Consider the following 23653-nt stretch of genomic DNA (forward strand, 5'->3'; position numbering starts at 1 on the left):
AGCATGGTGCTTCTGTGTAATGTGAGTAGAAGTGTGCCCTCATGCTATGTGGCAGGCAGTTTCACCAAGAAGTCCAGGGTCACGTTCCAAGGCATACTGCAACTTGCAACCAAACATAATAACCAACAGTGTATAATTGTTCACTATAGCTTAAAAAGAAACAGGGTTAAATGTACATTAATATAAAAGGAATACAAACAATTATCATAGTGTAATTTCCTCTGCTTGTGTTCTACATTAGAGACAAGAATCATGTAATTCTTTAGAGCTATAGTTTAAGAGAAGAGCTCCCCCTTCTGGATTACATGCATAAGACATATACATTGTGTAGCTTGTCATGTTGGATTATACTAAAAATTAATACACATACAAATATAAAAAGACCCTAGACATAAAAAAGAAGAGTGAATGAAAACATAAGAAGTGGGAAACAAAGGGAAAGATAATATTATTCCCACCATGGTAGATCCTAGTACTCTTCTCACTGTAACACTGCAACATATATTTAAGGGTAATATAGTCTTGTTTGTGAGGGGGTGGTTAATTTTTTTTCTAATTACAGTAATTCTAAGCCCAGTCGTGAGCAAATCAGCTAAAGATTGCCATGGGTAAGGGCCTTAAACAAGCAGTTCACCTAATATTAACTTGGAGCAGAAAGGATGTAAGCGTTAGGGCTTGGTATCTATTTTTATTCTGTTTGTTCTGTTTTTTGCCATTCTTTTTTGGCTTTCTCTATATAAAGCAGCTTAAAATACTATGTGGATTATTGACTCCAGAGATCAAAAAATAGATAAACATAAAACTAAATATTTTTTATTGTTGCTAAGGTAAATGAGACCAAAGTAACCAGACAACAATTTAAACTCTAAATTGCAGAGCTGCATGGCAAAAAAAAAAATAAAACCTACAAAATAATAAGAAAATAAAGACCAACTGCAAATTGTTTTAGAAACACACTTCATTATATTAAAATGTTATTTCATAATTAATTGATCCATTTAGGAGAGTTTCTTAAAGGAAAAGGAAAGGCTAATAAAGAGTTGTTCTCAAGCTGCAGGCATACCTTCAGTTCTCTCAATAGTGCCCTTAACTCTCCCCATATTTCTCCTGTTCAGATGATCAGAAGTCTCAAAGGGAAAAAAAACACTGAGCGCTGTAAACAAAGTTCCCATAATGCCTCGCTCTTGCACCAAGACTGGTGCACATGCTCAGTGTGTAAGAGTATGAGTATAATGTACTAGTTAGAACGGAGCCAATGGATGGTACCGCTGGAGAAAAATCTGACTCCTTTAGTACGCAGAGACACCCAACTAGTCCCGGTCTTCACTGACGCCCTTTTGGGGCCCCGGAACTTTCTGCTGCGGTCCTAGCTGGGGCTCTACAAACTTCAGAGAACAGATAACCGAATCGAGGTACAGACAAGGATCAGGTGGGTATAACGCCAGGAAACAGGCGAGAGGTCGGGTCGGGCAGCGATGAACGTGGTCAGGAAACAAGCCTAAGTCAAAAACCAGAATAATCAATCAAAACAGGCGTGAGCAGGAAACGGTACAACCAGAAGGCAGCTTGGGCAAAGAGGGACTGAGGGACGCCAAAACAGTAAGGGAGCGTAAGTAAACAAAAAACCTATACCAAGATGGCGCCCAAGGCTTCAATGCACGCAACTGCGCATGTCATGATGTCAGCGCGCATGCTCCATTACGCCGCAACGTCTCCTGCGGTCCGCGCGAACCCGGAAGTGCGGGCCATTACAGGAGCGCGTCTGCCGGCCGGCGCGAGCTAAGGTAAGGGAGCGCGCTGGACCGGCAGAGCACCTTACAATGAGTCAGCTTCCAGCTGGAAGACTCAGATCCACATTCCTAAGGGTGAGGAGTGAGTTCTTAGCATTCTTGAGGTAGTGGGGAGCAGGAGAGGGGAGAGGAGAGAGCTGTGTGTCTCTGGCACAGAAAAACAAAGAGACAACAAATCCTGTTTCTTTTGACAGAGAACTGTGAGTGCTTATTGCTGTATTTACATAGACCTTTCTGGTAAAACTTACTTAGTTTTCCTTCTCCTTTAAAATACTGTATATTCTTTTTTTTTTTTTTTTCAAATGTTGTACAAATTATAAATTCTTATACAGACCCAAGATTACGAAAATAGGTCCTATCTAGGAATTAGGGCTTCCATCTGGGGTGGGGCAGGGGGAGCACAATTAGGGGCCCTGTGAGCTGCAAAGGTCCAATTTGCAGCAAGGGGGTTTGGGGGCTTGCGGACAAAAGAGCATGATTTGAATGAATTGTGAATGTATTTTGGGCAGGTGTTAGGAGTTGTTGGCTGGCTGGTGAGGAATGAGTTAACATGCGCTGGCCACACAGAGTCAGGCATAGGTTTCTTAAAGGAGAATGCAAGTCAAAATTTAAAAAGCATACTGCCCAATAGTCCTCCTATTGTTTAGTAAAAACGCCACACTTTTGGCTCACCTAATCAAATATTTACTCAGTCACACTTACTTGACATTTTCTAGAACAGGCAGCCATCTCTAAAAAGGTATTCTCTCTTCCTTTCCCTCCTTGCTTCATACTGCCCATGTGTTTCATTCCCTCCCCCCCTCCCCTCTGCCAGATCCGCTTCTGATTGGCTGGTGGGTATGTGTAGCTCAGAACAGGAGACAGGCATCCAAGTAAGTACTTATTGCATATCTAAATTCCCAGATCCCTGCTTGCTTCTCTGAGATATGGTGCTGGCAGCCTACAGCAGTGTGAAGACTACAGTGACATCACTGAAATCTCTCTGTCCTTCCTGTAGGCTGCCAGCGGCAGCCTTCCTATTCTCTGAGCATGTGTGTAACTTGATCCTGTCTCCTGTTCTGAGCTATACATACCCACCAGCCAATCAGAAGCGGATCTGGCAGAGGGGAGGGGGGGAGGGAATGAAACACATGTGCAGTATGAAGCAAGGAGGGAAAGGGAGGGAGAATACCTTTTTAGAGATGGCTGCTTGTTCTAGAAAATGTGAAGTAAGTGTGACTGAGTAAATATTTGATTAGGTGAGCCAAAAGTGTGGCGTTATTACTAAACAATAGGAGGACTATTGGGCAGTATGCTTTTTAAATTTTAACTTGCATTCTCCTTTAAGCACAAAACTAGACAAAATAATGTTTTAGTGCTTAAAAAGTTAGCATCTGAGTTTTTTCTTAAAGAGAATGTTCCCTACGAAGGAATTCAGGGATAGAGTTCTAGAGGTAAGGAGCAGCAAGATAGAAAGGTTTTAGGGCTCTAGCATACAAGGAGATTAGTCGCCCGTGACTAATCTCCCTGAAATGCCATCCTACCAGTAAAAATGTAAATCGCCGGTGGGATGGCATATGCGGCGCTGCGATTTCCCCGAAATCGTGGAAGTTTGCTCTCAAGGCAACTTCCGCGATTTTGGGGAAATCGTGGCACCGCGTATGCCATCCCACCGGCGATTTACATTCTTGCCGGTGGGATGGCATTTCAGGGAGATTAGTTGCCCGCGACCGACTAATCTCCCCGTGTGCCAGAGCCCTAAGACAAGAGAGAGCAGTGAGTGTGGCTGGTGTAAAAAAAAAAATTGGAGGCTCTGAGAGGAGCGGGGGAAGATGACCAGAAAAATGTACAGGGAGACCAGTGAGGGAGCAGAGGAGTGAAGGACTTTGAATGTTAGGTGAAGGCTATTGTATGCTATCCATTACTTAACAGGCAGCCATGCTAAAAAAAAGTTTACATGGGGCTGAACAGGTTCCCTCACAGAAGAAAGCAGGAGGATCCTGGCAAGAGTTTAAACCATGTTTTCCTGATCCCTGACTGTGTCTCTTAACCTGTCAATTGTAGCTTCTAATCAGAGCTGTCTCAGGGCTCAGTGCCGCTGTGCCCCCATCACTCCCCCGCTCTCTCTTCTCTTGTGTAGAAAGAGTACAAAGAGCTAAAACTCTAATTACTAGGAGCGGCTTTACTATATTTCTGGTGTTAACTCTAAAATGGAAAATCAGCTGTATTCTTTTGCAGAGTGCACTATCGATCTCTCCTCCCCCACACCAGCTCTAAAGCTAAAGAAGGTCCTCAGAAGCCCTAACTGGGCGAATGAGCACCTGGTCTGTACACCATGGCAGCCAACCCTATTTTTGCTTTTTATTCGTGTAGCTCCAATATGCAAATCTGATTGGATGCTAGAGGTCACTAATCAGGTCCAACTACCCAGTGTTTATATAAAGGCCACTACATATTACACGGCACTCCTACAGCAACAGTGTATTTAGCAGTTCTGTGCCACGCACTACCCAGCAACCAGATCACGCTGGCGCTCTGTAGAAAAAACTGCCCCTTCAGTTTTGAAGTATTCATAATATCCTTCCCCTTCAATCGCACGTTTGCATTCCCCACACAATCCTTATATCCACCATTTTGACTCTAACTGCATCTTTCAAACCATTTCTTCCGTAGTGTTATATCACTACAGTCCACATCCAAATGTATCCCTCAAGTCTTACGATAATCATCACTGCCTTTTTTTTTTTTTTTTTTTTTTTTTTTGTATCACGTTGCGTTGTGAGGTCAGTACGTCCTTAGCAGGACATTCCCCCGTGTGACATCACGCGGCCACGCCCATATTGTGGTCACATGACTGCGATCTGACAACTTCCTTGAAGCCAGTCCATATTTGCGTCTACTGTATGACAGTGTTACGTAGAGAAACGTGAACAGAAGGTAAAGTCTTCTGATACTGAAGATATCGTTGGTCTCTTTTACTTAATTAAGGGCTGTTTTTGGCAATAAGTTTATAGTTAAGAAGTGTTCGCATAGATTTGTGGCAATGTAACACATATAGCTTTCTCATAGCCTTTCCACTGATGTCGTTGCTTTCTAAGGGAGCCGGGTAAATTAAAATGCGTTAGCTGAGAGCTTGGTAGAAGGATGCTGAAGTATTATAGTTGGGTTATTTTATTCTTTGGTGAGGAAGAAAGCAGGGATATTGGAAAATCTGTTTTAGGAAACTTTTTATAAAGACAGCTTTTTGTTATGACTGGCCTAAATATCTAGATTTACATGTACAGAGTAAATGTTTTTGTATTTTTTAAATGCAAATACAATTTACTCGAAGAAAACATAATGTAACAGATGTATTTACAGACTTCTTGTTGTTAAGGTCATGGAAATTAGCAGTTGTGTGGAACATGGCAATCCAATTCTAATATATTTGTATATCATTTTTTTTTTAGCAAATTATCACCATGTCATGGATTCGAGATAAAGAATTGTCTTTAATTGAACGTCTGTGCGCGAATGTACTGAAGGTCTGTACCCTGGGAATTTTTTCCATGTTCATATTTTCCATTACTATTACTTCATTTGATTTATTTTCATTCTGTTTAAAGAAACAGTAACACCAAAAAATGAAAGTGTATTAAAGTATAGATTCCCATCATATTCTACAGTGGTATCTGTTATCTGCTATGTAACCTTTGCCTTTTCTCCTTTTGAATGTCTGCCCCAGTGGCTACACAGCAGCTTATTTATATTAACTATAGTACATTATATTTTAATTAATTTAAACCATTTTCATTTTTTGTGTTACTGTATCTTTAAAAGTGTTTAAACTCTAACTCGGTGAGCACTTTTGTAGTTTACATTCATTTTCTATTTTTAGAGGTTTCTGAAAGCCTCACTGACAATACTTTGCCTGCATAGTCAGATAACCCTAGGGTTGAGGTTACTCTGACAATTAGAGAGAGCTAAAAAGTCTGGTATTACCTGTCTAAAACTGCAGATATCCCAGAAACTGATACATATTACAAATGCAGCAAGCACTCTTGCAGGAGATCTCTTTCTAAGCTAACTTTTCAGGTCCTCCAGAAGTGCTGCCAGTTCAAGTGCTTTCTTTATAGGCTTCCAGTTTCTCTGCTTCCCTGCCTCTTGATTAGCTGAGGTGCTAATGGTGTCTGCAGAGAACCATCAATTGGTATTGGCTGTGCATTTTCAAGTTTTTCTGATTTGCTGTGGCATTTTGGCGCTGCTAATGTTGACAAACAAGTGTGCTAGGGCTGGCTATATATGCATTACTATGCCAGAGGACTTTTTTTTTTAGGTTTACCTAATATTGAACTTAGGTTTTAGTCTTGTTTCTTATGATTTACTGTTAGGGTGCCTAACACGGGACTGCAGATTTCAGCACTGCGCTCCTTTCTCATAAGTGTACCATATATGAAATGTAATGATGGGAGTAATACTAAAAAAAAATTTGAAAACTTCTGGTATAATGGGTTAAAACACACAATAGCAAATGTTACCTGAACATGGCCATACACTTTCAAATTTGCTTGTTTGAGTTTGCCAAATGAGCAGGTTGTGGCCTGATTTAGCCAACTGCATGTGCTGCCAAATTGGGTTTAATCTTATTAAATTATATATTGGGGCCTATGAAGGCCCATCAGATGAGAACTGCACTGATGCGTTCCTTGTCTAATGGGATTGTCAAACCTGTCCTCAGATCTGACTTTTGCTCCGATATTGGTCGAACAGGCCTGATGGTGGGCCCCATACACAGACAAATAAGCTACAGACTTGATTTGGATGGACAACGTTGCCAGCAGCTGCCATTATAAAGCTAATCACTAATTAGGTGCTATGGGTTATTGTCCAGGTGCCAACTTGCCCATTGTTGTTAAATGAGCCCTACTAAGCTACTGGCTTTTCTCTTCTCTTCTCTTTTGCCATCCTGATAGCCACCAACAGAGATCTATGTTTGCACCATTTCAGTGTACCACTATGTCCTACAGGTTAACCTACCTCTGATCTTGGTTCTTTTACAATAGGCAGGTCCAATACCTAAGCATGTTGCTTTCATTATGGATGGGAACAGACGCTATGCCAAGAAGTGCCATGTGGAAAGACAGGAGGGTCACTCACAAGGCTTTGAAAAACTTGCTGAGGTAATAAAAGAGGATGAATTGACATTAGGGATGTACAAGACAAGACACAAATAGATTTTTACTTCCACATCTCTTTCTACAGACCCTGCGCTGGTGTTTAAACTTGGGGATATGCGAAGTGACCGTGTATGCATTCAGCATTGAGAACTTTAAGCGTTCAGCAGAGGAAGTGGAAGGTCTGATGGAGCTGGCTCGGCAAAAATTTGCCCGTCTACTGGAGGAGAAGTAAGATACTTGCTATGCAACTTAATCATGTTAAGTTCTTTAATGATCTTAACAATGGCTTTATGACAGGATTGTCAACAGCATCTGTGGATTGAATACTCTGTTAGGGTAAGGCTAAGGGCATGTGAGTTTGTGCCTTGGCTTCTCTCTACCTGCATTTTCTCCAGAGGCAGGGAGAAGCCAGTGCACTCCCATGCACTCCCATACACTCATCTGTGTAGCTGCACTGAGTCAGCCTGTGTGCAGTGACACAGTGCACATTTTGTTGCAAAAAAACATGAAAGTAAGCATCTTTGTGCTGAAATCCTCTGCATTTTTGTGCACGCAGACCAATGCCGTGCCAGTCAGTGTATATGCACAGAGAAGTGTATGGGAGTCCATTAGCTTATCCCCACCTGTGGAGAATGCAGACGGCGAGATCCCGAGGCACAGTCCCCCATGCCCTTAGCCTAAGCCTAGTGCCACACAGGGCTGATTCTCAGCCTGTGGAAGGACCTCATAAAGGGAGGTGTAGACCCTCGAAGTGTTGTTTGGTGTGGTAAAACTGGCCTAATGGATAAGGGATTGCACCAGCAAGAAGTGGTGAGTGTTTTGACTTCTTATTTCAAAATGTCCCATCTGTCATTACTGTATAAAGATAGTGTCTGTTGTGTGTTTTTTTTTTTTTTAGGCCAGATCATGGTCAGGTAGGCCCGTTGGGGGTGCCCATACATGGGCAGATAAGCTGCTGGAGTGGTCTAAAGGACCTGAATCGGCAACTAAAATCTGCCCGTGTATGGCTAACTTTAGTCTAGTGTCAAATTGTCCATTTTAACCAGTGGAGAAAAATCGATCTGCTGCTATCTTCATGCTGTAAGTAGGAATGAGCAGTGAGATGAAGAATCCTGTGCCTGTCTGTGCTAAATGCAGACAAAGCTGCTTGAGTTATTTTGCATGTGGCACACATATGGGGATTATCCTGCAACTGTCATCAAATAGTCCCTTATCTCTGCTCTGATCCATTTCACCTTAGCTACCATGTGATCTTTTCCTGCAAGGTTTGTTTTTTCCACCAGTTGGAAGACGTGATCTGGCTACAGTGACAACATGTGTAACTAGTTTGCAGCAAGTCATCAAATTTTATTGAACCATATGATGTTAATTTTAAGTTTTCTTGGCATATGTGTCCCAAACGTTTGGTACTTGTTGAGATGTTGGTTAGATAAAATTGGGTTTGATCCTGTGCTGTTTAGAGACCCAGAATAGATGTATTACTTTAGTGGATTCCGTAAAATGATTATCTCTGTCAAGCAAGGGCATAGTTATAAGGTGCATAAGGTGACAATAGCTTTTAGTCTACTGGCTACATAACAATGTCCCTTGGTTTCATAAAAATAGAGGCCTTTATTCTTGCATCTTCTAAAACACCAAACAAACAGTGCTCAAATCAACACTGATAAAGCTACCTGCAGCTTTTGGGGGGGGGAAAAAGGTTAAATCAAGTCTTTCTCAGTGTGATCAACAAAAAGCTATTCATTTAGGCTAATGCCCCACAGTGAGATTAGTCACCCACAGCTCTGCTCTGAAGACTAATCTCTCCAAAATACCTTTCCACTGGCAACAAAGTGAATCACCGGTGGAAAGGCATACACATCACTTCATTTTCCGAAATCACGTAAAGTTGGAAACTTGGCAATCCTTCAGAAGAATGGACCAACGTGTATGCTTTTCCTCCAGCAATTCACTTTGTTGCCAGTGGAAAGGCATTTTGGAGAGATTAGTCGCCCATGGTAGCAGAGTTTTATCACAAGTTACTAATCCAGGGGTCCTCCAACTTTTTAAACAGGGGGGCCACTTCATGGTCCCTCAGACTGTTGGGGGGCCAGTCCTCAAACTACGGCCCCACTGCATCCTCACCCCCCGACTACTACCTGTCTGCCTCATTGTGGTCTTTGGGCCCAGTGTGTCACGTCACAGAGTCACACCGGCTGGCACATATGATGCGCTGAGGCAGACAGGTAGTAGCCAGGGGTGAGGACGCAGCGGAGGTGGGGGCCGGGTAAATGAGGGGCCGTAGTTTGAGGAGCCCTGTACTAATCTCTCTGTGGGGCATTAGCCTTAAACACCTGTGCCTTCAGACCGCAAGTCTCTGCCTGCTTCCTCTCGATGGATGCGGAAAATGTATTTGACAGGCTTGATTGGTTGGTTTAGGTTGCTTAAGGTGTTACAATTCCCAGCACGTTTTCCTACAAAAATCCAAAGACTTTACAGTGCTCTGTTAGCTTGGGTGGTGCTGAAGATGTGTTAATACTGTACTACACTTCACTCTGTTTGTCTGGAGGCTCCCAGTCGTTCCTATTCACTTATATACTTGTGTAGTGGTGAACTATAAACTTAAGCTTAAATTTAATGGTTTCTTATAACAAGCCAAACGCTCACCAAATTAGACTACAGGTCCGGGTGCTTATGCCCCGAACCTCCTGCTCTGAAGGTATTCAGTCTTCATGTTAGTGCAATTAATATACTACGTGCAGTTGTGAACGGTTAAATATACACTCACCGCTTCCTCTCAGTGGCCCCAGACCCGCAGCAAGGGAAAACATGACCTCAAATCAGGTGTAGAAACATCACCGGCATGCACTCAACGGACTCCAGGACAGCGGTTGTAAACTTCAAAAAGCTTTATTCAAGGATCCAGACCTGATGCGTTTCGTGTGTTGCCACTAGACACATTGCTGGGCGGTATGACCAAAAATTTATATCACGGTATTTTTCAAAATTATATCGGTGTCACAGTATTTGACGGTATTTTTTTTTCTATGCATGATTAGGTGTTAACCCCATTTTCTAATAAATTAGAGAATAATTACTGCAGTATTGAAAATCAGAGTTAGGCAAGCGAAGGATCAGCAACAGAAAGTCATAAGGTAAATCAGGCAGGCTTAGTTTCCCAGGCAAGGCCGCAGACAACATAGCACAGGAGGAGGCGTTTGATAGCTTTAAATACCCCCCACGCATGCGCAGAACCGGCGCCATCAGCGCGTCGCGGACGTGCATGCTTTGACATGTACGAGCGCTTTGACGCACGTGCACCTGGACGCGCGTGCGCAACGTCCCGCGAACAACGGGACACGCGCGCACGCAAGGAGGTGCGCGAGACCGGGCCGCACGGGTGAGTAGCCTGACACCCGGTATTGCGGTATCTGAAAAATGAATATAGTTTTAAAAAAAAAAAAAAACACCGGTATTCAGTATTAAACGGTATATCGCCCAGCCCTAGTTGCCACAAGTATTCATAGGTACCTACCTTTGAATACGTGTGGCAACACACGAAACGCGTCAGATCCTTGAATAAAGCGTTTTTGAAGTTTTACAACCTGTCCTGTCCTGGAGTCCGTTGAGTGCATGCCGGTGATGTTTCTACACATAATACTGTACTAGCCATAGTTGTATTTGTGAAATACAAAAATAGTCAGCGCCATAATAGGATCAATGTGCTCCTGTGTAGAAAGTATAACCTCTACCAAGAAGATGCATCTCTATGCATATAATTGGTTATTGCATTGGTTATAGCTTTGTGTTCCCTAGGTTAAGGGGGAGATTTACTAATCCATAAATCCAAAACCCAAATGGCAAAAATTTGGATTGGAAATGAAAATTTCGCCGTTTTTTCGTCGCCGTCGCAACTTTTTCGTATTTGTCCCGACTTTATCGTATTTTGCGTGACTATTTCGTCGCCGTCGCGATTTTTTCGTATTGAGCGATTGTAAATGGCGGAAAAACCAATCCGATTTTTTCACAACGGAGACGAAAAAGTCGTGACAGAGACGAAAGAGTTGCGGAACATACGGAAAAGTCGCGATGGCAACGGAAAAGTCACAAAAATACCGATCATTACGAAAAAAAAAACGCATTTGGACGCCTTCGGACTGTTCGTGGATTAGTAAATCTGCCCCTAAGTGTTGTGTTAAAGTTGCCTTCACCACCACCACAGCTTAGTGTTCGGGGCATAAACTTAGGCCAGGGTTTATTACTGTTCGTGAAGGAAAAGGCCAGTAAGCAGGCTGCCATAATAAAATTACAATTACAGATGTTGACTCCCTGGTTCTCTGTGTTTTGTCCAAGGAGAATTGAAGCTACTTGAACTGTTTGCTGCTGTAGTTTGTGTTGGCCTGAACAATCATGTAAAGCTGATATATTGAATTCATCTGAAAAAAAAACTGTTTAGACTGTGTAATTTCTCCATTAGTAGAGTGCTGTACAGAAAAATGTGGAGCTTCTCACAAAGGGTGTATTCAAAAAAGTAATATACCCCATTAGTATTAGGAATAGCCATGAAAGTCCTAATGCTCCTTGAGGTAAACTAATAGCACTTTGTTGTTCTGGGATTTGTCATTATAAATGATATAATTTCAGTAAAATAATAAAATGTGAGTTTGGAAGTGGCACATTGATGCATATATATCTGCACACAGGGATAAATTGAAGAAACATGGTGTATGTATCAGAGTACTGGGTGATATGACTTTACTGCCACTGGACATTCAGAAATTAATAGCACAAGCTGTGCTGGAAACCAAGGACTACTCTACGTGAGTACCTATGCTATTTGTCAAACAAATTACATGCATGATTTTCTTCGTGAAAGTTTACTGCAAAAGAGTTTCTTTTCATGCTGTTAATGTTTTTTTTTTTTTCTTACCATAGCTCCCACAGTATGCATAAGCACAGTTATTGATATAAATAAGAATCTATAAGCATCTACTTCTTTTCAATTACACCTTAACTTTTGACACCCTAGACTGGCACCAAAAAGTATTTTATGAAAAACAGTAGTAAGCTCAAAATTTTCTAAAGCATCTTTGAACATTTAGGTTCTATTAAATAGCATTTATACTATATCAAAATAAGGGATCCTCAATGGCCAGTCAAAATGAACCAAATCGAATTGGACACCGCCCCCAGATTTAAAGGGCAAGCCAAACGCAAAAGTTAAAAGAATCAAAAATCACATTTTATTCAAAAATCATTATTCAAAGCATACAAACCCCTCAAAATGCCGCCTGACACATTTTGTACCCTACCAGTACTTAGTGATAGGCAGTTGTGGCCCCATGGGTTTTAAAGCACATATTTAAGCATAAAATAACCCCACCAATCATTTAAGTAATTTCCATTTAAAGAGAGACACCACTCTCTACAAATCAAAAAGGTTTTGCAAATTAATTGATGCGGTTTGTATGACTTTTTTTTTTAACAGGATTCTGTATAATAAAAACTACATCAGTAAACATCACAAAAATAAAAATTCAGTCATTTACTGATCAGTGGTTACATTTTAACAGCAATAATCAAGTAGTAGAATGGCCATTTAGTCAAATGCAAACAAACATTTAAAGTGTTTCAACAATATAATTACAGATAGCTGCTAAAATACATATATAGCCCCATCATACAGGTGGGATCCAGGCTATACATTCATCAAAGCTTTTAAAATTGTTTAGAATTTTATTTTCATTTTTTACAGTGGAGAGAAGAGAAGGACAGCTTTTACTTTCACGTAGAGGAAATTTTTTGCATTTTAAAGTTTTAGAATTCTAAAATTTGTAGTTTGCACAAAAAAAACCTTTCTATCTGTGTTCATTATTTTTGCCCATATATATGTTAGTGAAGAGCAATGTGGTTAAAGGAGAACCAAAGTTAAAAAAATGCTTACAGAACTGCAGCTCTGTGTCCTTTGTGAAAAGAAACACATATCTTACTTTTTCTTACTTATTCTGTACTCGCATCTTGTGTCAGATTTCCTTCTCCAGCAAAATCCTTAAGGGCAGAGCAGTAGCCTGTGCAGCTCCTCTCTCTCCCTCCCTTCTCCCCCTCCATCCCTCTGAGCTGAGAGCTGGCAGGGAAGTGATGTCAAACAAAGCTACAATGGCAGCTGCTATCTTAAACAGAGAGAGCTTCTAGGGCTGTTTACCCAGGGATGGTAAAGCATTCTGCAGAATAAATATAGCATTCTAGCTTAAACTATTTGTTTCTAATGTATTTGCAATATAATGCCTCAGTAGCTTTCCTTCTCCTTTTAAATGGAGCCATTTTGTTCACTTGAAGAATGGGTATATATGGCAAAAAGATGACATTTGGAACAGATGTCTAGTCCCTCCATGTCGATGTCCAAAGCCTTGCCAAACAGGCAGATCTGTTCGGCCAATATACCATAATGTACAGTTTCAAGTCAGCAAAACTAATCAGTTACGTATATCCTGTCATGCTAATTATGTTACTACTTTTTTCTGCTATCTCCAGGTGTTTCCTAAACGTTTGCTTTGCTTATACATCAAGACATGAGATCAGTAATGCCATACGAGAGGCAGCCTGGGGAGTGCAGGAAGGACTGCTAGATCCAAGGTATCTGGATTATAGTTGTGAATTAAAGGGGCAGAGTACTTGCTTTTTCTGCATTAGTTCATTAAAGAAGAAGGAAAGGCTAAGTCACTTGGGGGTGCCAAAATGTTAGGCTGGTGCAGTTCTCTCTTAACAGGGGCACCAGCCCGGGGTACAAGGTAAGCGATTAAAGTCACTTGGGGGTGCCTAACATTTTGGCACCCCCAAGTGACTTAGCCTTTTCTTCTCTTTTCTTTCTCTCTCTTTCTTCTTTAAATAGGGCTTGTGCTGAACATACTTTTGTTTGCATATTGCTTTAAGTAGGAATTTGTATGGGTTTTGTTATTTCTTGCAATAAATGGGAAAAATATAAAATCAAGTTATATCCAGTTATTTTGTTATTGCTGTTTGCAGGTGTATATGTCTATAACCTCCGTGTCATGTTCCTGAACTTCTTAGTATCTTTTACTGTGTGTTTCATGATATGTACATAATATGTGTTACTCACAGTCTCACTCAGTACACTCTTATCACATGAACTTCACCTTTGATACATTACCCAGGGATGTATCAGAGTCTCTTTTGGACCAGTGTCTCTATACTGCTAAATCTCTAGAACCTGACCTTCTCATCCGTACTTCTGGAGAGGTTCGCCTGAGTGACTTTCTTCTGTGGCAGGCAAGTAAATACCGCTACCTTTTTTAATGCCACTCATCTACCATCTTTGAAACCTTTTGCAGAAGTTAACTTTTTTTTTAATCATCACTATAGACGTCCCATTCCTGCTTGGTATTTCAATCTGTACTGTGGCCAGAGTATACCTTTTGGAACCTCTGTGAAGCTATTTTGCGTTACCAATACAACTACAGTAACATCCAAGTAAGTGGATATTAAATACCCCCCGACTCCAATTATAAAGTTTTCTTTTGCCATCTTGGTGTTAGGAAGAAATATTTTACCCCTCTGAGCCAAATTGGGTGGGGTTGCTTTTTTTCTGGATCAACTAGCAGTTAGGCAGGTTTTAAGTTGACATAAAAGGTTAAACTGGAACATGTCTTTTTTTTTTTTTTTTTTCTATTCTACTTACTATGTTTAGACAATGCTTTTTAGACTGGCAATCATTTTCCTACTTTTTGTGGACAAATAGTTTTTTTTATCATTTTTAGCAGTTGGTCAACTCCAGAATGTAGGTTGGACCTAGTGCTGGCATATAGTTGTTTTTGGCAGCTGTTCAGGGTTGCAGTGAGAATTAGACAGAGCGCTGGTGAATTTTTCTCTTTGCTTTGTGTATACATTGTAGCCTGAAATTGCTTTTAGCTACAAATCAGCCTTTAGAACAAGGAACACCTTACAGGGGCTTCTTCATTAGCTAGGGATTTAAAGGGCCCTGCCTTTGACTAGAGCTCCTGAGTTAACTGAAAGTACAAGAAGATCTACTTACTAAGTAACACTATTTGCTAGGGGACTGATGATCTAAAATGCACTACATATTTAGCATACTAATAGTCAGTGTAGGACTGTATATATATGATGTGCCTTGATGTGGCACATGAGCTTACATATTTTGGTCAAAGTTTGGTACTAATGCCGTTTGCAATTTTGGTAGGTTTACCTACCAGAACCGTATCTTATAAAACAAGACTGAGATAAGTGGTAGCTTTATTCTAAGTCAAAAATACAAAGTCTTGAGAAGCGTTCAGCCACACAGAATGAACATCACAGAAGGTATCAAATGCGTCTTTGCAACTCACGGCTTTTTTATAAGCTGCTTATTAAAATTACTAATAAAAATCCTATAGATTAACCCACCCAAAGAATCCAGTTGGTCAAAACTAGCAAACCCAAAGATTCTCTGCTTAGCATTTACTTTGTGGACAGCTAGCTGCTAAAACTGCTGGGTAGATATTAGGGTAATTAAGCCTTTTCTTGTTTTGCATACCTTTTACCTTTAACACAAATGGTTTATGTGTATGTATCATTTATGCAGTACTTCTGTATTGTTTAATATACCCATGTAAAACCGTAGCTCACCTTTGGCCAGTCCAGACTAGCAGCAGAGGGCAGCTGTAAGATGCCGTAAACAGTCACTATTTATTAGACTGGTGTAGGCTGTTCGAAACACTCTGTACATCTAATACCAAGGCCTATTTTAAATCCCAGTCCAGACCTGGACTCAGGTGCCCCTTTCAGATCTTACCCGTCATCAATGAGTGTTCCCAACAGTAACCATTATTATAAAGGACATCTAGTATAAGTAAATGTAAAGCAACTGGAGTTCCTAAGTAATATCTGAAGATGTTCCACTACTCATCTGAGCAGTTTCTTCAGTTCAACTGACTGATATGGGAAGTCCTAGGCATAAAAACTACTCCACTAATCCAACCACAATGGCACATTGTAACTCTTCAGAGAGATGACATCTGAAACTCTCACAGAGGTGTGAATGCCGTGGGGTTAGGGCAAAGACACACGGGGCGATTAGTCGCTGCAACTAATCTCAGCGACTTTCCACCATAAAGGATTATGAGCATCACTGCAACAATTTGCACTAATTGTCGCTGCAACTTTTCTGAAAAGTTGCGGAAGTTGCGGCGACTAATCGTCCCTTATGTGTCTTCACCCTTACTGTGATAGGATAAACCAAAGTATCATGCAACTCATAGAGATACTTGTTAGAGTTCAGTATGAGTATGTGTTCAGTAAAATCACCTTTTACAGAAGCAAAGTTTAAATGTCATAAAGTAACATGGTATGATATGCTATGTTATAGTAGGTTCATCCCAAAAATTTGTTGCGATTGGATGCAGGAAATCTTCTCCTTTGGTAGTAATTAAGACTCCAGGACATTCAGCAAAGACAACAGAACTTCTGTTGAGGAAATGGGCATGTTGTTGCTTCTTTAAATATCTTATCTAAACTAAACTGGAGAGTTTGGACAACAAAATCTGACCCACAAAATCTTGCCATGCAACAGCACAAGATTTTGTAGGATGCTGCAAAATCTGATCCCCCATCAGCTGTAATGCAAGTCAGATAAGATAATGTAGAATTCACCAATTATGTTCCTGCATCTGCAAGTCCATGTATTTAAATGGGAAAAAAAAGTATTTCAGACACATCGGATTTTCTCTTGTTGGATGCAGCATGCGTCGTTCCCTTCCAACCAGCATGTGGCTTCGGATGCCAAAGCTTTCATGGTCTTTATACATCAGATTTTTCTACCAGTTTCAGAATTTTTGAACCCATGCAACTACATCCAACTTGTCAGATTGACGGATCATATTCTGCATCATCCTACAAAATTTTACTGTGTAGTTTAGCTTTTAGACTAAAAGCTTAAAAGAAAATTTATATGTTCAGAATGATTGTTTATAAAAGGTAATTTATATCATGCAACCTATTAAAGTCTTATCAAATTGGCGCACACATATCTATAAATACTTTAATACTTTTTTTTTTTTTTCAATTTGTGTATGAGGACAGTGTTTTATATAAACCATGGTAGTTTAATATATGGGATTATCCAATGACACTATTAGAGTGGTATATTTTTTTCTGATTCCGTATTTGTATGAAACAGTGGTGGTATATTGGGACCTGCAATGTTTGGTTTGTGTGTAAGTATTTCTTCTTTTGCAGAAAGCCAGGGAGCTGCATCATCGACAGAGTGCAAGGTTACAGCTAGAAAGTGACCAATCCTGGGTGCAGGAAAATCTGTGTAATAAAGAGTACTCTACTGCAGAAGAAGACCTAATTCTCTGCCAAAAGTTACTGCAGAAATGTAAAGCTGAGAGGGAAGAAAGGACACAGAATTTTATATGTGCCCTGGAGAAGAAAAGAACTGATCTCCTTCAAGCACTCTGTGCATCATAACAGGGAAGTGGCCAGAGATTGTTGGGTTTAGAACACTACAGTCATATATATGTTTGTGTTCTACCGAGGACATCCACTAACATCTTACATCTGCTGTGCATAGTCCAGAAGCAGGAAAAGCATACTCCGTCTCTGCAAAGTGGATGATTTGGGAAAGCAATGGTCCCAGATACCTGTTCCATTTCAGATTTGCCTCAGATAATCCATCTGAAGGTATAGAAAGTGAAAGAATGGGTTTAGTATGGGGCTGTTAACATTTGTATCTGGCCATAGGCAGCTGCTTATCCCTAATCCTGGCTCTTCCATGTTCAGTTTTAACCAACACAGTCTGCTCTTAAGGGACCTATATAGTGGGTATGTTTTAGTACATATGTCCAATTAAATGACATTCAGCATTTATGCTGAGTTAAGTCTTCAACCTTTATCCTGTTTGCTAATTTCCTTATTGTTGTTATTTGGAAGTGGCCAAATATCTTTAATAGCCACATGCTCTATACCTGTTCTTAAACCTGTCCCAAACCACTGGGTGTCAAACTTTTTAAGATCAAACCCCACTACAAATTCCAACAGCCCCCTAAGACCATGAAATGAGTACAGATATAGGAAAATAAAAGTATTGTTTTTAGTCATAGTTTTAAGAGTAAGCAAGAAATCAAATGCATATCACTTAAAATCTCACCTTAATTTACCTCCAGGCTGGGCTTTCAAGTGTATCTATAACAGCAAATGAACATTCTCACCGTAACTGGCCTTTAGACTGAGCCCCCCCTGCCAGTGCTGCAGGTCATGACCTCACAGGGGCAAGTCCCACAGTTTGGGGACAACTGCCCTAGACAATAAGTTGATAGGTAATTCTGACTGACAACTTGGCTGTCATGTAGATATTTTGAATTGTGCATTGCTGGCATCCTTGTCAAAGAGAATAATTTACTTAGATCTCTTTTTTTTTCACAACATTTGCATACTCTTCTTAAAATTACATTTTTTAGGACAGTTAAGCATGAAGCTAAGTCAGCAGCACATATCATTTAGAATTGCATCGCCTGTATTAGTAAGATGTTTAGTCCATCCTATATACTTCCATAGAAAAATAAAGGGCACAGGTTTTAAGTCTGGTCTACAGTTTAGCATTTTGTATATTATATGTTGTCAGATTTACAATTACCATCTGTTGAGGCCAACTGATTAGAGCAATAGGTGTGAAGTTATAGCTCTGCTAAAATTTGGAGGCTGTCTATACCTATTATATTTTTCTATATACTCATAAAGGGCAACTAAAACTAGACTGTGGGTCTAGAAAAAAGTTTTTAGTATTATATAGGGTTGACAGAATCACCAACTATGTCGCCTATTGTTATAACACATGCATTCTCTGCTAGTTGTACTGCAGCTGGGTTCTTACAGACTCGCTTTCATAGTGAAGCAGACCTTTGATGGCATAATGAATCTAAGAAAAAAAATAAATTATTCACATTTTTGGCTTACATAAATCTACAAAAGAAGACCAAGCATTTGCTGTTCTCTTGTGCAGTTGTTTGGTTGCAAGGATGCTGCTTTTGTAGTCCACAAGCCAAATATGTAGTAGTCTGCAGACAAGCCAAACAATTTTTCTTTTTAATTTAATTTCTTCATAATAGGAATGGGCCAAATGCAGGATTTGTTTCAGGCTCTGAGCACTTTTTGTAGGATATGGATTTGGCCAAATTCTTAGTATTCAGCTGAATCAAATCTGAGTCCTAAAATTTATGTAACTTGACAGCCAAAGGCAACTTTTTTTTTTTTTTTTCTTGAGTGACATTTTTGGGGAATTGGATAACGTGAATATGTGAATTAAATGTACAGGTATGGGATCCCTAATCAGGAAACCCGGTATCCTGAAAGCCCCGAATTACGGAAAGCCCGTCTCCCATAGACTCCATTTTAATCAAATAATTCAGAATTTTAAAACTGATTTCCTTTTTCTCTGTAATAATAAAACAGTACAATGTAATTGATCCCAGCTAAGATATAAATAATCCTTATTGGATGCAAAACAATCCTATTGGGTTTAATTAATGTTTTATTGATTTTTTAGTAGACTTAAGTTATGGAGATCCAAATTACAAAAAGACCCCTTATCCGGTATACCCTTGGTCCCGAGCATTCTGGATAACGGTTTCTATACCCTTACTGACTAAAGGGCACCTATCACACCTAATAGAGCCCCCACTCCAGATAGGGGAAACAATATTTTTTAAAATGAAAACTCTCCCTGCCAGCGATGGGCTACCCGCACCGGGAGGGAGCCCCCAGTGTGGGCAGCCATTTTTGGGCACACGTATGCGCATAATGAGTGAGTGCCGTGGCCTAGGTGTGCAACACGGTACACTTTTTGTTGCTTGAGTGGCAAAAAATGGAGAAAGTGGCAGAAATGGAGAAAGAAGTTTTTCTGAAATCTTTAGTTCTTTCAATGTAAATTGACAGATATCGTCTGGCATCTGGATTATTTATTCCTGCTTCTTTCTTGTTGGATGGAGAGAGATTAAAAAAGAAGGAATAATCATTTGTGAACTGATATTCTTGCCTTTAGTCTGAAAAACAGAAGTGTATATGAAGGACTAGCTGGCATATCTTGTAATTCTCCTACCCTTCTGACCAGTGTTTATAGCCACCAGAAAGGCTGTTTTTTATGCCAGAAGTTTTTAAATTAATATTCTGCAGAAGCCCAAAAGGATTGTTGCACAAGACTGATTGTACCAGGTTGAGATCCCATGGTGCAACCAGTGTTTAAGGCCTCAGTTTTATAATTGCCTTTGCCAAGGAACTTTTTAATAAAGTGCTTGTTTAAGTCTTTATTTATGTAAGGCAGGAGAAATAACAGCAACATTGACTTTAAAGTGATACTGACACCAGAAATTATGCTGTTTTTTAAAAACCTTTCATTGCTTTATTTTTGTATCCTCTGTCTAATGTTAACATAAAAGCAACAGCCATATAGTTTCAGGCTACCTATCTGATCTCATATGTCTCTTGCTGAGGGGGCTGCCATGTTTAAGATGCAGTAGTCTGTGTGTTGCTTGAAAACACCGCCCATGATTTTAGCTTGAAGATCTTAGCCAATCGGAATCTGGAGTTCTAATTAAACCTTTGAATGCTGAATGCTGTAGTAAACAGCTATGGACAGTGAACTGTTTAGGAATGAGTCATTTGTGTTCCCTGAACATATTTGCTCTTATTGTCTTTGAAGTCTTAAAGATCAAGGGTGGTATTTTATGCGAGGTGATTATAAACTGACCCATATTTGTCAGCATGAGAGTAGGCAGCGAATGTGCCTTTTCTCTGCAACGAAGCAAGTGTTTCTTTAAAATGATCACTCATTTGAGCACTAGTTAGAATGGTTTTGTCATGTATTGGCAGCGCTTAGTGAAAGCTTTTTGATGTGAGCAGTGTAAGATACACAGACTGGCAGGAAGTAAGGGGGAAAAAAAAGCATAGATCCGCCCAGCTACTACTGACGTCAGTGAAGAGAAATACTAACAGACAGGTTGAGAAGTGCCAGTCGGGTTTGCAATACAGTTGGGTTTCAGACATTAAGGTAACAATTACTAAAGCAGTCATCAGGGCAATAATAGGTAGATAACTTTTGACGTACACCATTATTTTGAAGACTACATTTTTTTATGTCAGTATCACTTTAAGATGCAGATTTATCAACATTTGGATTTTCACTGTTTTTTGTTTGTTTGTTTTTTTAAACCATGACTAAACTCATTTACACAAAAAACACAAATGTCTAGTCATTTATTAAAAGATCTTAAGTGAAAAATGACAAATTAAAAAAGACATGGAAAAAAACGTGAAAAATCTTTCGTATTGTCACACAAATAAAACTCTAAAACCATTTGTAAAAAGAACACCTGCCGTTGACATCTACATGATCCTGACAGCTTTTGTTTTTTTTGATGAAATTCGATCTTTGGTTTTTGTCAAATATGTCTTCATGGGCAAACTTAAGTCTTGCATGGTGTTCATTCTAGAAAGCAAAGGTTTCCACTTGGCATGCCTCCAATATAAAACTAATTTGTGCAGCCTTTTTTTCCATTTGACATGAATAGTGGCTAGAGCTATCTGTAGGCCCATGATGAAATTTTGGAGTTTGTAGACTATTTTTTAGCATATTATGTTCTACTCTTGGACTGAATTTGCTGGGATGGCCTAGGTAAGTTGGGAGTTGTTTGAAATGTTTTCCTATTCTGGATAGTGGAACAATCTTTTCCCAGACTTACAGACATGTATAACCTTCTTTCTTAAGGTGTCTGGGAGGTCTTTCAATTGTAGGTATTGTAACACCTCACACTTCATCAACAAAGAGCAAAGCAAACTAAATGTCTAAGCTTTAAAAAACAAGGAAAGCCCCCAAACCTGCACTAATAGTTCCACCCCTGCTTCTTGCAAATCGCTACCTCATTTGTCCTTAAAGGACAAGGAAAGGTTAATATAAATTAAAAGTAAGTCTAAATTACTTTCTTTTTAAGTACTTACTGCATATCTAAATTCCCAGATCCCTGCTTGCTTCTCTGAGATATGGTGCTGGCAGCCTACAGCAGTTAGAAGACTACAGTGACATCACTGAAGTCTCTCTCCCCTTCCTGTAGGCTTCAGTAGCAATGCACATGTTGTGTAACTTGATCCTGTTAACTGTTCTGAGCTACACATGCCCACCAGCCAATCAGAAGCGGATCTGCTGGGGGGGGGATCAAACACATGAGCAGTATGAAGCAAGGAGGGAAAGGAAGGGAGAATACCTTTTTAAAGATGGCTGCCTGTTCTAGAAAACAGATAGAAAATGTGAACCTAGTGGTGAACCTGCAGGTCTTGTTTGTTGTAGTATGTTCCTGTGTACTGAAACTGGATGTTCTGCGTATGCACCACAGTCTTGGGGGTATATTTATCATGCTGTGTAAAAAGTGGAGTAAAACATTACCGGTGATATTGCTAATAGCATCCAATCAGGTGCTTTGCTTTGATTTTCTAACTGTTGAAATTTAATTGCTAATTGGTTTCCCTGGGCAACATCACCGGTAATGTTTTACTCCACTTTTTACACAGCATGATAAATATACCCCTTTGTCTTAGTCAAGATCGCACTACTCACTAAATGTGACACCCTCCTATACTGTTAAAGTGCCCAGTTCCTTGGAGAGCTTCAGGGGATATTGATGCTGGGTAAGTGCTTTTGCATGCTTCTTATGCATTCTGTCAGATGGGCAACATTTATGGTGAGGCTTTCCTTGTCCTTTAAATAAGGCATTCCCTCAGTCAGTTCTATTTGGGAAGACCCCTCCCCTTACTCTATATGAGTAGAACCCTCCCACCAATAAAGTTATTAAACCCCTCCCAGCCTCCCCCTTAGAATCGATTTGATTCTGCTTTCTTCACTCTGCTCATTTTGAGAGCTCAGTTTTATTTAAACAAAGGGCAATGACAAGGGCCTGACTAAAAGGCCAGTAAATGGGATTTTTCCCCTCTCATGTGGTTTGTTGTCCATAGAGGTTTTTATCCCAGCCATTACCTCAATTTTGAAAGTTGCTCCAATCTAGTATGGCTATCCCTGCTTCGTACCCAACCGGCCTGCACAAAAAGCAGCTGTGCTGTGTCTCCCTAGTACAAAAAATCTGTGTAGTTTTCATTTTTAGAAACGGAGCGGGGAGTATGGAAAGTAGTTGTCCAGTGGTCAGCGCCATGTTATTGGTGGAGGTAATGTCAGACAGGACTGGAAATACCTTCCACATATTTTCGTTGCACAGATCGCATGGCTAAGGAGTCTGGTGTTCAGCCATGTAGATTTGTGCATCCGCTGGGATTCAGCTTTTAGATGCTGGTAGGGCTTTATTTAGTGGGAACTGGGATTACCTTGCTTTTATTGTTTGGTCCTTTTATGGGCTCTGATTTATTTTATTTTTAATTTTGCAGGTTAATATCCCGGATGCATTGTCCTAGCTGTACCCCCTAAGTTATTTCCCTTGTTGAGGTAAAATGACAAAATAAAAACAGGTGGTATTCTAGAACATGTGGCTCTAGGCTATGTTATGCCATTATCTGAATACATGGTAGTATGGCTTGGGGGAGATGAGGAGATAATACTTTTAATGAGTTTTATTTGTTTTGTAGTACTATCATCAGTTTGCGCTGAAAAATAAAGATGTAGTCACAGAGTCATAAAGGGCAGTCAAATGAATCTTCAGTTTTCAGTTGAGTCTGGGGTCACAAGTTCTTTTTTTCTTTGGG

The 23653-nt window shown here is 40.1% G+C and overlaps 1 protein-coding gene across 2 annotated transcripts; it reads left to right on the forward strand.

The window, feature by feature from the left end:
- Positions 1–4646: 4646 nt before the first annotated feature.
- On the forward strand, positions 4647–18496 carry dhdds (dehydrodolichyl diphosphate synthase subunit). Of its 2 annotated transcripts, none has more exons than NM_001113908.1 (9): positions 4647–4706; positions 5219–5293; positions 6812–6928; positions 7011–7153; positions 11608–11724; positions 13436–13537; positions 14077–14191; positions 14285–14392; positions 17153–17810. In NM_001113908.1, the coding sequence occupies exons 2-9, from the start codon at positions 5231–5233 to the stop codon at positions 17384–17386; spliced, it is 999 nt and encodes a 332-aa protein (NP_001107380.1). In that variant the 5' UTR covers positions 4647–4706; positions 5219–5230; the 3' UTR covers positions 17387–17810. The 2 variants fall into 2 exon arrangements, with proteins under 2 accessions (NP_001107380.1, XP_012811852.1); XM_012956398.3 differs by lacking the exon at positions 4647–4706 and adding an exon at positions 4725–4875 and having other exon boundaries at positions 17153–18496.
- The last annotated feature ends 5157 nt before the right edge of the window (positions 18497–23653 follow it).

The sequence above is a fragment of the Xenopus tropicalis genome, chromosome 2, assembly GCF_000004195.4.
Source record: "Xenopus tropicalis strain Nigerian chromosome 2, UCB_Xtro_10.0, whole genome shotgun sequence".
Lineage (NCBI taxonomy): Eukaryota > Metazoa > Chordata > Amphibia > Anura > Pipidae > Xenopus > Xenopus tropicalis.